Raw genomic sequence first — 12,184 nt, forward strand, 5'->3', positions numbered from 1 at the left:
ACGCGGCGGCCACCAGGGACCCATGCCAGTCAGATAAAAATAGCCCCCTGCTCTCTAACACGGGGTCAGGTTTTCCAAAAATAGGCCCTGCAGGTAAGGAAACCTACTTTTTGTTTGAGATCGACTTTGCCTCGCACCCAATGCTAATAATAATATAAATCACTGTAATAATCCACTGACTGGATTTCTGCTAATCAGGCCATTAGCCTCTAGCGGGTGATTAAAGCGCAGCTCGGTGTAGACCGCAGCAGGGCCACGCTCGGCGCCGGCCCCTGGACTCCTGGCTCCGCCGCCAGCGAGCGGAGTGACCGTGGGCAGGGAACCTAACCTCCCGGCGCCTCCGCCTCCTCTCCTGAAAAGGGGGGTAACTGCAGGGTCTGCCCCCCGGGCTGTTGTGAGAATTCAGTAAGTGGACGCAACAGAGGAGTTGACGAGGGCGTGGCCCGGAGAAGACGTGGCACAGGGGGGTTAAAAGTTTTGCTGCCGTGGACCAGGCACAGACGGGCACCCACAGCTCTCCTAGAGGGCCCGCGCCCGCGCTACACGAGGAGGCCGCACCCCGGGGGCCCGGGGGCCCAGGGGCCCGGGGGCCGGACTTCAGCAAGCTCTTGGCTGGGCCGTCAGCCTCCGAGGCAGGTGTCCCGCTGAGGGGTTCCCTCCCCGTGGCCTCCAGGCCAGGCTCATGCCCAGTCCGACAGGCTCGACGGGCAGCGAGGCCACATTTGGGCAGCGTGGCCACGTGGTCCTGGGGGAGGGCCAGCCGAAGGCCGGAAGTCACAGGACTGGTCAACATGCATGGAACCCAAGGGGACAGGGTCACAAGAGCTCCGGGTTCCCCGGGAACAGCCCCCTGGCAGTCAGGGCTATACTATGGCCCCAGCTTCCTGGCTACTGTCAGGTGACCGGAGAGCCAGGGGGATGGAACTGGGCTTGTCGCTCTCTCTGGGGAGGGCAGCCGTGAGTGATATTCGGGGACAGTCCCTGGCCACATTCCGGCTAAGTGACAAAATCAGCCCTGCAGAGCGGGAAGCCGACAGTAGATCCAAGCACAGAGCGCAGGCCGAAGGCACGCCCCTGCGCCCTGCGAGCCGGTCGCCGAGGCCCCGATGACCCTTCCAGAGCCCCCTTTTTGCCTAAGGGGGGCTTCTGACACATGCAACTAAAAAGGGCGAGGTCCCTGGGGCACAGAAAGGAAATACATTTATCGATGACGCACTCGGTGCTGGAAACACACACAGTGCCTGTGGGAAGTGAGCAAGAGCGCGAGCACTCACCGTCGCTGAACTGGGCGCCACAGCCCGCTGGACAGACGGAGAAACTGAGACGCAGAGGAGTTAAGGGACTTGCCTGAGGTCACACAGCAAGTAGGCAGGAAAGGTGGGGTTTGAAGCTGCATCTTTCTGTGTTTGTCTGCGCCAGGCAGCGGGATTACTGGTGGGTGCGAAGTTGAGCGTAATAAAGCGCAAGGGATTGTTAAGGCAGGTGCCAGCCATGGGAGAAGAGGGCGGCCGGCTGGCAAAGTGGCGGGGGGAGAGGACAGGGTCCGGGGGGAGGCCGGGGCTCCACGTGCCACGATGAGAGCGTCAGGCCCTGGAGAGCACTGATTAAACGATTGGAACAGGAGAGGCTTCCTCATCTTTATTTCCCTCCACAACTCACCATCAGCGGATCTAGTGGCGAATTTGCTGGTTTACTCCAGGGTTTTTACATTTCTTCCCATTAGAGAAGCACTGAACGTATTAAGACCCCAGAAGCAGCAATGAAGTGCTAATTAGTTTATAACGATCCTTTGTCCCCACAACAGATTAAATTGAAAGTCTCAGAAGCCTGGACTCCGGCCAGGCCCAGGAAAGCGCGTGGAAAGTGCCTACCACCCCCGTTGCCGATCCCAGGACGGCTGCGAAGAGGACAGCAACGGTTCCGGCCTCCCACCGGCCGTGGGCAGCTGGCGAGGCGCCGCGGAATCCAGCGGCTCGCCAGTGGGGAGCGCACCTCCAGCTCTGGAACCCCCAGACCCCAAGGTCTGCTCTCCCGGTGGGGGCCCGAGTGGCAACTGCGCTGTGAGACCACCTCAACTCCAAAGTGGGCTTCCCTCGCTACACCCTGGCTGCATTTGCTCATGTTCAGGGTAAGAGGGGACGTTGCGATGTCCCCTGTGGAAGAGGTGTGCACCTGGCAGATGGCATGGGGACACTTCTACCGCGAGCCACGAATCAAGTCTGTTCTCTCAGGAAAGGAAGGGCCTCTGAACCACTTCTCGCCAACTCCTCCATGTGACACTGCCAGGCGGGGGCCACCTGAGGGGCAGGGCTTAAGAAGGGGGCTGGGGACAGGGACCAGCCTGCCTGGCGGCGGCTCCCTGAGTTCCGGAGCTGACGGGATGGCCGAGGGCTTTGCCCCCCTTTCGGTAAGAAAGACCCTGAGCTCAGGAGTAAATGCCTTCACAGGAAGGAGAAAGGAAATCATTCGTTTACTGCGTCCTCAGCTCTGTGCTGGGCGCTTTACACATGTTAACCTGCAGATGTTATAAGGATCCTATACAGTCCCTACTGTCCCCATTTCACAGTAGGACATCTAGAGGTCAAGAGACGTTGGGAACGCTGCACGGGACCTATCGCCCACAAAGATGACGGCCCAGGGGTCCAGATCTGAACCCACATCCCTTTGACCTCAACGTCACACGCTCTCTGGTGCTCAGCCGTGGAATTCTCCAGACTCACCCTGGGTTCTCGCCTCAGGGCAGAGGGGCAAGACGCGTTGTCTGAAGACACATATTTCAAATAGCCTCCTGTTATCTGCGTGACACGCACTCCGGAGGTTCCGGCTAGGTCTGCCCAGCTGGCGTGGGTGTGCGGATGACAGAGGGAGGGGCCCCCCAGGGGCCCGAGGGGGAATCAGACAGCGGAGACTGCCAACCCCGCTGCCGAGCCCGCCGCCGAGTCGAGGCACAGGCCTCTGTCCGCTCATTCGCGTAAACAGACGCCACAGGGAGCAGCCTGCAGGCAGGGCTGGGTCGCCGCTCCCCTTCACACCCTTCGCCCCGCAGGCCAGGCCCGCGGGCGGGGCTTAGCGCCAGGGCCACCGCCCGAGTGGAAAGAAGGGGCCTGTGCTTGCCTTCGCCCCAACCGCCGCACGTCCCGCCCCGCCACGCACCAGAGGTTGATTTCCCACTGCGCCACAGAGCGGTCCTGCCCTCCTGCCGTGAAGGCGTAGCTGCCGTCGTAGGAGAGGGCCAGTCCGGCCACCCCGCTTGGGTGGCAGACAATAGCAGTTGTCTTATGTGGGTTGCCATCAATTGGTAAAATCTGAAGTCCAACCTGGAAGGAAAGATGTAAGGGGAGAGCCAGGCTCAGACAACCGGGCCCCAGGCCGGGTAAGCGCATGACCTCCAGGTGCGCTCCTGGAGGGCCCCGTGCGCCGAAATGTCTCTCTCAGGGTGTGACAGCTGCGTTTCATTAGGGGGAGGGGGGCAGGAGGGAGGTTCGCACACACCGACCCCTGTAGGGGGTCCTGTAGGAGAAGGACACCGGGTTCCAGCGGGGACACAGAAGGAACGCTTGCTTCCTGTCTTCATAGATGCCCACAGTTCCCCAGAATAACCCTAACATCCGACGACTTTATGCTTTCCAATACAGATCATTCACTCAATGTACAACTAAGTGTAGCTAATTTGTATGTCTTTCTTTTTCCCATGTAAATAAATCAGAAGGGAAAAAACCCTTTGGTGGACTGTGTGTCTGATCAGAAATGCCCTCCACGAGTCACCCTCGCTCGTCTGCGGCGGTTTCCACTGCGCCGTGGACCCGGATGAAGGAGCTGGCCTGGGCCCAGAGCCCGAGCATCCTGGGTATAACCCTTGGCACCCACAGCCGCTCAGAACACACAGAGCCACCTCCCAGAGGTGGGTGCGAGCAGAGAGGATACCTTGTCTCTGTTGATAAACACCAAGTGGCGCTTCTGCAGCTCAAGGGCCGTTCTCACGGGGAGGAGTTGTATCTGCTCCATGGGGGAGCCATAGACTGGCCCGAGGAGTGTCTTTCTGCAGGAGAAAAAGAAGCCTGTTTTCAATTCCACAAAGAAGGAACGTTCATAGGCTTTATGACCAGCTACCTTTCCTGACACCCTACACTCTTCAAACTCTGAGCCACTTGTCTTGTCACTCAGCGGAGCCCGTGTGTAAGCAGCTCTCCCCACCGCGGCTCACGGAGGCCGTGAAATGGGGGCAACAGCTCCAAACAGCCAGCGCCCCCGGGGAAGCTGCTTGTGAGGGATGCTCATCACGCGGAGGCTCCGACCGGCCTCCTTGACAGCTGAGTGAAGGGAACATTATGCCTCGGGAATGTGTACATGGACGAGGGACGAGGAAAACGCGGCGGCAAGGAAATGACACGCTCTGGCCGGGTGCCAGCAAACACCCCCTTCGCCGGTGGCGGGCCGGTGGCAGGCTGAGGTTACAGCCAGACGTCCGTCGTCCCAGACATCGGACACGCAGCCTCTGGGCAGCACGCACGTTTCCAAAACGCTGCCTGTGCACCCCGTGGTGATGAACCGTATCCCCGCGACGGGTAGCCCTCTGTAACGCGGGCTCACGCTCATCAGGAATCGAGGCAAGGCGCGGTTCCCAGGCGGGCCTTGCAGCCCAGGGCTGGGTCTTCCTGGGGCCGGCAAAGCCTGCTCTTCGGGCCCCCTCGCTCACACCTTCTGAGGCTCTGGAAGAGGCCCCGCCGTTGTTTATTCTTAATTATGTACCTTTTTTAAAAAAAGAAAAAAGAGGGCCCACAAAATCGAGCACACGTCACAGCTGCTGCACGGGCAAGCGCCCCGTGTACGGCCCGCAGCGAGTTCACCTGTCTCCTGAGCCCCTCCTGTCCGGGCGTGAAGCCTCCTCCCTCAGCCCCTGCACCCGGCCGGTGTCCCTGGGACAGTAGATGCTCCGGGCAGTGCCTGTGATGGATCCGTGAACAGCAGACCCATTCAACAGCCTTTTAATTTACATGTTAATTTAAACTATAAACAAACAAGAAGGATCAAGCCATTCAACCTGTGCCTCAGGTTCCTCATTGGTAAACAGGGATGATGCCCGTACTTCCCGTGAGGCTGCGGGGAGTGAGTAATATGTCTAACAGCGCTCAGAACAGTTTCTGGCACAGAGTAGGAGCTATGCCATTATTACCTAGGACTGTCAAAATATCTAACCGTTTCATAAAATGAGTATTTTCCTTCTGATTGGAAAAGTATTACATAGAGCTCATGGAGAATTTTAAACATGTTCCCCTAAAGTGGAAAATCCGGCCATAACTATATTGCTATGTCCCTTATCCCAGGCAACCACGGGACTAGTTTGGGGCGCATGACTCAAGAGTTTTCAAGTATGTATGCCAACCCGCATAATTATAATTGAATATGAAAAAAGTATAAATTTCCTAAGTGTAATTTTATATGAAAATATATTCATGCTTATTTGGCAATTTGCTTTATTTCATGTTCCATCTTGGAGATGCTTCCGTGTTTCCATGCAGACGGCTTATCTCTTCCTTTTTTTTTTTTTCTTTTCTAAAAGCGGCATCGCGTCTCAGCGCACCGACGAGCCACCATTTAACTAATCCCCTATTAATGGGCATTTGGATTGTTTCCATTTTCAGAAATATTTTCAAACAAGACATCCTTTGACTTATGTCTTGGCACACGGTGAGCGCTTCCATGGGCCGCATTCCTAGAAGTCAGAGATACGATCCCATTTATCTGAGGGTAACGAATTGCTCTCCCAGAGGTCGCCCCAATTTCCACCCCCAGCAGCAGCAGCAGCTGAGCGGTGCCCTCCCCTGGTCCCCATGCCAACAGCAGGTGCAATCGATCATTTTTATCTTTGCTAATCTGATTTGTGAAAACCATGTCTTGCTTTCATTTGCATCTCTGATACATCAGTGAGCATCTGCTCCTAGGCTTACTGGCCTTTTTCTGTGAACTGCCTTTTCATGTTCTTTTAAATATTTTTAAAGGCATGTTTAAATGGTTTTGGATTTATCATGAAAAGACAGTTCCTTTCCAGTTCAGGTGTGGTCACAGGCTTCATCATTCTTGCACATTGCAACCTGCTCTTTGCAGGGGGGTTACTTGCAAGGAGGGAGCCGTTTTGGAACCAGGCGGAGGTGGCGGCGGCACAACGCTGGGAGCAGACCAAGAGCCACTGACTTGCTCGCCTTAGAACGGTTCGTTTTAGGTTATGTGAATTTCGCCTTGATGAATTTTTTCTGAAGGAAGCTGCTTTCTGCCAAGTTCAGGTTGACTTTCAGGCGCAGAAACTCCTGCGTGTGCGACTCTAGGTCCCTCACTGGTGACTGTGAGCAGGGGCTGCAAGTCCAGGGTCCTCCGTCCCCACTCCACTTGCTCAGCAAACTCTGATTTTTCTCAGCACTGGTCCTACCTATAGGAAATCCTTTGTCCAAAAACTTCGCGTCCATTAACAGCAACGCACAAAGATTCTGTGATCTTCCTCAAGTTCTTTTTTACACATTTCCTTCAAATGTCTCCATCCCGTGTTTTTGTTTTTTTTTTTTTAATTACACTGGGTTTCTCTCTGGCCCCTGCCACATGACAGGGCACTTCTCATTTTTACTCTTTTACAAAGGACTTAAGAAAAAAAAAGAGATTCGGGGCGATCGCGACCTTTGTCGAGGGCCTTACCGAGATACATTTTTGAAGAATGGCCTTCCTCAAGCCTGAGCCGGCTGCTGTCGGCCAGCGCCTGGCTCCCCTCTCTGGGGCTGCCGGGCGCCACCGGAGCATTCTCGCTCTGTCCCTCCCGCTCAGGGCCCTGCTCCCTGCGGCCACATCAGCAAGGCGGCCAAACCACCGGCGGAAAGGCGCTGCCATCGGGGGCTGACCAGCTGGGGCCGCGGAGCCAGGCCTGCTGCGGGGCCCACGTGTGCCAAGCGGACGTCAGCTGGCACCAGGTCAAGGGTCAAGCTCTACGAGGAGATATTTGACCGTGTGTCGTCGCCTCTCTCAGCGGGATAACACTCTGCAGGGCTGTTCGAGATGGAGCAAGGTGGCAGCCGCAGAGCCATTGGCATGTGTCATGCGTGCAGCCCCGGGACCCCCAGGCGCAGCAGCACGAGAGGCCAACCCGACACAGGCCTGTCCGGGGTGGGGGGGCCGCTGCTCCAAGATGCCAAGGCTTGGACACCCCGGGCTTGGTGCTTTGGCCTCTTCTCCAGCTACCCTTCCCTCTGAGAACCTTCTCTTGAGTCATGGCTTCAAGGCCCCGCGCACTCTGGCCCTGAGGGTGGGCCTCCAGCCCAGCCTTTCCCATGAAGGCCACCCCCCATTACAAGGCGCACTAGCCGCATGGGCCTGTGTTTGTCCTCGTTGTCAGCGCCGCGAGCGGGCTCAGGGGCTCCCGAGTGAACAAAGGAAGACAATCGGCGAACGGAAAAACTCTCCGAGCACTGAGAGTAACTCTACAGAGTACTCTTGGCGAACCAAGAGTAAGAAAAGTTGAACCACCGGCAGTATTCAAGGGAAAATAACTGTTTTCCCCAAGGGCGGCACAGGAGGTTTTGTGGCGCCTCAGTGGGTTTCTGGTCCCTGCGTGGGCCTCAGGCTCCGGGCTGGGGCCTCACCTCAGTGCAGTGCTGGGCTCGGGGGCTAAGGCGCGGGCCTTGAATCCTGCCTCTGGCACTTCCTGGCCATGGGACCGTGCGTGACAATGACCCGCTTTATTGGTGCCTCAGTTTCCTCCTCTGCATCCTCAGGGACAGAAGTGGCAGCCAAGCTGCTCGCAGGCCCTGCGGCCGGGACTTGAAATAGGCCGGGGTCCGAGACACCGACGCAGGCACCCCGTGCGCGGGGTGCTCCCAGGCGTACCTGCACATTTTGGTGGTAGCGTTAAAAAGCTTCACTTTGTAGCCGCTGGTGGAGATGAGCAGGAAGCGCTCCTTGGTGAGGGGCGGGTACCAGATCATGCAGGTTGGGTGGTTTTCCTGGTCAGTTTTGTGGATGTCCAGGACCTCCAGGTGGTCTCTGTAGCTCTTGGAGAGATTATACTCGATCTGCAGAGGGGCCAGAGAGACACCCACGAAGACTAAGCTGAACGGAGCGAGCCCACCGTCCTATCCCGACGGGCCAGAATATCAGGCCTCCTGAGAGGGGATCGGCCTGGGCCCTTAACCTAGTGAGCTACCATGAGGGAACATTCATCAAGCGCCAGACGAGAAGCTAAGCGCACTAAACCATGATGCCATTTCCTGCTCACGACTTCCCTGCCCTGCAATTCTGCTGTGCCCATTTTACAGATGAGAAAACTGATGTTCAGTGAGGTCCGGGGCTTGCCCAAGGTCACACAGCTAAGAAGTGGTAGGGCAAGAATGCAAATTCAGGTCCAGCTGACTCCCAAACCTGAACTCTCACAGTTCTGCTCCGCTGCTCCACTCCCCACTATCCTGGGGACTCCTTGAGGGTAGGAGCAAAGTCACATCTAAGTCTCAGCACTGGACAGTCACAAATTAGCCGCCTGCTGAATTTCACCCACAGGGAGGCCTTGGTGGCCAGACCAGGATGGAAGGATGATGGATGGATGGAGGGATGGATGGAATAAAGGAATGAAGGGGAGGAAAGTAAGGAAGTTAAGATGGATGGACAGGTCCATAGAGTGATTGATTTTGAATCCTTTTGGCTTGATGACATAAATCACATTTGCCATTGTCCCTACCCTTCCCTCTTATCTGACACCCTCTATTAGTTGTCACAGTTAGGTACCAGCCTCCCCCAACTCCTGGACACAGAGAAAGCACAGTGCGTGCTGGCTTTCCAAACCGAACTGCAAGGCGAGGGGGGCGAGTTTCCACGCCCACCTCCCTACCGCCCGATGGCTGCTTCCCAGGAGCCTCCGCGCTCAGGACATAAGGCCTTCGCAGCATCAGAGCCTCATTAAGGCCAAGTGCCAGCTCGGAGCGGGTCACACTCCTACGTGGCTCATTCGTTTTCTCCAACAAACACCCACGCTGTAGGTCCAGTCCTGTGCCAGACACCAGGAAGTCACAAGAATGGGACAAGCCGAGCAGCTCACCAAGAGCCTGTCCCTGCCGAGGCTCAGCAGCCTGGCCTCATTGCTGTCCAGGTAGACGCCGAAGAGGAGGCTTCGGATGCTTCTGTGATGAGAACGAAGTCTAGCCAAGTACTCCCAGACCCTATGTCCGTTTTTGACCTTGACCATGTAAACGGCCACAGTAAAATTTACATCCTGAATATGAGCAAAAGAACAGAAGTTATTCCTTTTTATATTTGGCAACTTAAAAATCGTTATGGTTTTCATACCAATTTTGCTGTTAAAATGCTTTCTCCAAAAAGAAATCTTCACCTGCTGGAACAAGTGGTAAAATAAGACCCATTATACAGATGGGAAAATTAAGGTTCAAAGTAGGTAAGTGGCAAAGGCCGTGGGGGCAGAAAGTGTCCATCTGGCACGACGGTCGTGCTCTCCTTTCTGGTCCCCACCTCGTCTCCGGGGAAGTCCTGACTCTTGCTGCCTTTGTCTCCCATCTCTTTATCCAGTTCAAAGACATGATTGTTTTGAACAAGAGTGATGGGCTGAGAGTGGAACAGCCAGAGAGTGGGCGAGGCCCACGGGGAGGGGGGCTGCCTCGGTGTGGCGGGGAGAGGCGAGGGCGGCTCTGGCCTTCGCAAGCGCCGTATGTGTATATCATTCACATACAACACAATTCATGTCAAGTGTAGGGTCCAGCCCTGGCTGGTGTGGCTCCGCTGGTTGGGGCATCATCCCACAGACCAAAATCTTATGGGTTTGATTCCCCGTCACGACACATGCCTGGGTTGTCGGCTCAGTCCCCGCCTGACTGGGGTACATGTGAGAGGCAACTGATCAATGTTGCTTTCCCTCTCTTCCCCGCTCTCTCAAATAACAGCAGCAACAGCAACAACAACAACAACAACAACAACAAAGCATACAGTTCAATGGGATTTAGTGTATTCAGAGTTGTACATCCACCATTGTAACCGCAGAGCATTTTATCACCCCAGAAAGAAACCCTGAACACGTTAGCAGTCATTCCCTAACCCCAGCTCCCCTTTCTTTTTTTAAAAAAAAATTATTGGTTGATTTTAGAGAGAGAGGGGAAGGGAGAGAGAGAGAAGCATTGATTTGGTGTTCCACTTACTGATGCATCATTGGTTGATTCTTGCATGTGTCCTGACCAGGGACTGAACCTGCCACCCCGGCGTATCAGGATGACGCTCTAACCAGCTGAGCCACCAGGCCAAGGCCTCTTTGTTGATTTAAATAAGGTTGCTGAACCACAGGACAGTTGCTAGTGAAAACACTTACAGCGGTTGCCATATAATTGGAGTCGTGGGAGAAGCTTATATGAGTCACGCAGGTCCTGGAGTATCTGAAAGGCTCTGGGGCTTCGTTTTCTAAGGACATTGCGTCAAGAATGTAAACTGTCCCTTCTGTGAAGCCAGCACCAAGAATGGCTCCTGAAATCACACGCCAGAGAACAATGATCGAAAAGGGCTCCATTCACTTAAGAAACACAGGCTCGTGCCGGGCCGTGTTCCAGGTGCTGAGGAGATAGCCACGCATGTGACAGACAAGGTCCCTCAAAGGAGGAAAAACCCTGACAAGCATGGCCCCCCAGGAGGAGCGCTCAGATGCTACTAAGCTCAGAGGGCTCAGGAGCCCAGGGAGAAGGCGTCCCATCCAGCCTGGCGGCGGCGGGGGTGGCGGGGGGGGCCAAGGGGAACTTCCAGGAGCTGGGACAGCCACGGCCCTTTGGGCCTGTTTCCGTTTGGACCTCAGACAGGCTGACGAAGTGAAAATACCTTCAGGGTTATAGGTCAGACTCTGGACTCCAAGCCCCTTCTCAAAGACCCTGCTGAAAAGGTATTTTTTCTTTTCATAATCCCACACTTTGATCATCCCACAGAAGCTCCCAATGGCGATGAGGGGCTGGTACGGGTGGCAGGAGATGGCACAAATGGCATCCTTGGGCTCTACGAACAGCTTCTCAAGTTTTGTCTCGTCTGCCTTTACGTGGTACACGGTCGCAGCTGAGGTCCCAATGACAAAATCCCTGTTTGCCAAGGAGAGACCAGACGGCATCAGCGTTTGCAGGGGACCGGCCGCCCATTCTGCTGCTTCTAATTGCGCATGAACCGCCTCTGTCGTCTGTAATTTAGTGACATTATTAACCCAACGTCTCCAAAAATATACCACTAATACCCAACAGCCTCCATTTGCAAGTGAAAAAGCCCACATTTCTACATGTAAATTGAGTCATTAAGCATGCAGATGGACAGTCAGTTGTACAATTAGCTAATCTGCACATGCAAATATTCATTTGTGTATGCAAATATGGAGCTTGGTGCACACACAGAGCGAGCCTGCGGATACGCAGGGGTAATTAAGCAGACTCACAGATGATTCTGTCTTGAAATGTTATGGCTATTAATTATCAAACGCCTTTAACTGTGCTGCTAGGACCAGCCAGGCTCCGAGAAGGAGACCAAAGGACTCCGGCCAGAGCAGAGGTCAGAGCTCAGGGACGAGCCCTCTCCAGCTTCCAGCCACTAAAGAGTCTTAAGGCGAAAGTAACGTTTCATTTAAAAAAATGGTTAGTGACTATCATCAGCCCAAGAGCTCCTTCTCCCATCCAGATGGGGGGCGGGGGGAGGAAGTCCGGGCCCCTCTATTTCACATCCCAGGCACCAGGCAGACATTCCAGGGCATGAAACTAGAAGACGCCAATCGCTTTTTGACCATTCAGATGACGAGATTCATTAACTTACCTTATAGTAAAAACGTCACCTTTTAAAGTGCAGTCTGTAGAATAGGTGGATTTTTCGGCGGGAGGAGTTGCCGGGGTCTTTGAAAAGGATAGCGTCCTTATGGCGCTGAGGTTGAAGTGGCTGTACCAGTTAACAAGCGACAGGGTGCAGTCATAGAACTTAATGTTACCCTTCATGTCCCCTGTGACAATGTAGCTGAAATGGAAAAATAGCATCCGTTTGTTAACTAATAGTAATAAGTACCATCTATCGAACAGTTAGTTAATTATACACCATGCTCTGGATTCTGGGCGCTGTGAACACTTTGCTTAATACCCCATCCTCTGAGGCCGCTTTTAAGGTTGCCCCTCTCCATCTAGGAAACTTAAGTCTCAGAGAA

The 12,184-nt window shown here is 54.8% G+C and overlaps 1 protein-coding gene across 1 annotated transcript in view; it reads right to left on the bottom strand.

Annotated features, from left to right (window-relative positions):
• Window positions 1–12,184, bottom strand: part of CFAP251 (cilia and flagella associated protein 251) — a 40,781-nt gene that overhangs the window by 7,326 nt on the left and 21,271 nt on the right. Inside the window, exons 11-17 of the mRNA XM_054594424.1 lie at window positions 11,806–12,000; window positions 10,840–11,090; window positions 10,343–10,494; window positions 9,068–9,241; window positions 7,867–8,051; window positions 3,925–4,039; window positions 3,154–3,317 (exon numbers count right to left, since the gene is read on the bottom strand). Of these exons, the coding sequence (XP_054450399.1) occupies window positions 3,154–3,317; window positions 3,925–4,039; window positions 7,867–8,051; window positions 9,068–9,241; window positions 10,343–10,494; window positions 10,840–11,090; window positions 11,806–12,000 (1,236 nt within the window). The remainder of the gene's footprint in view (window positions 1–3,153; window positions 3,318–3,924; window positions 4,040–7,866; window positions 8,052–9,067; window positions 9,242–10,342; window positions 10,495–10,839; window positions 11,091–11,805; window positions 12,001–12,184) is intronic.

The sequence above is a fragment of the Pteronotus mesoamericanus genome, unplaced genomic scaffold, assembly GCF_021234165.1.
Source record: "Pteronotus mesoamericanus isolate MK-2021 breed Mesoamerican mustached bat unplaced genomic scaffold, CSHL_Meso_final scaffold_507, whole genome shotgun sequence".
In the NCBI taxonomy this organism is placed as follows: domain Eukaryota; kingdom Metazoa; phylum Chordata; class Mammalia; order Chiroptera; family Mormoopidae; genus Pteronotus; species Pteronotus mesoamericanus.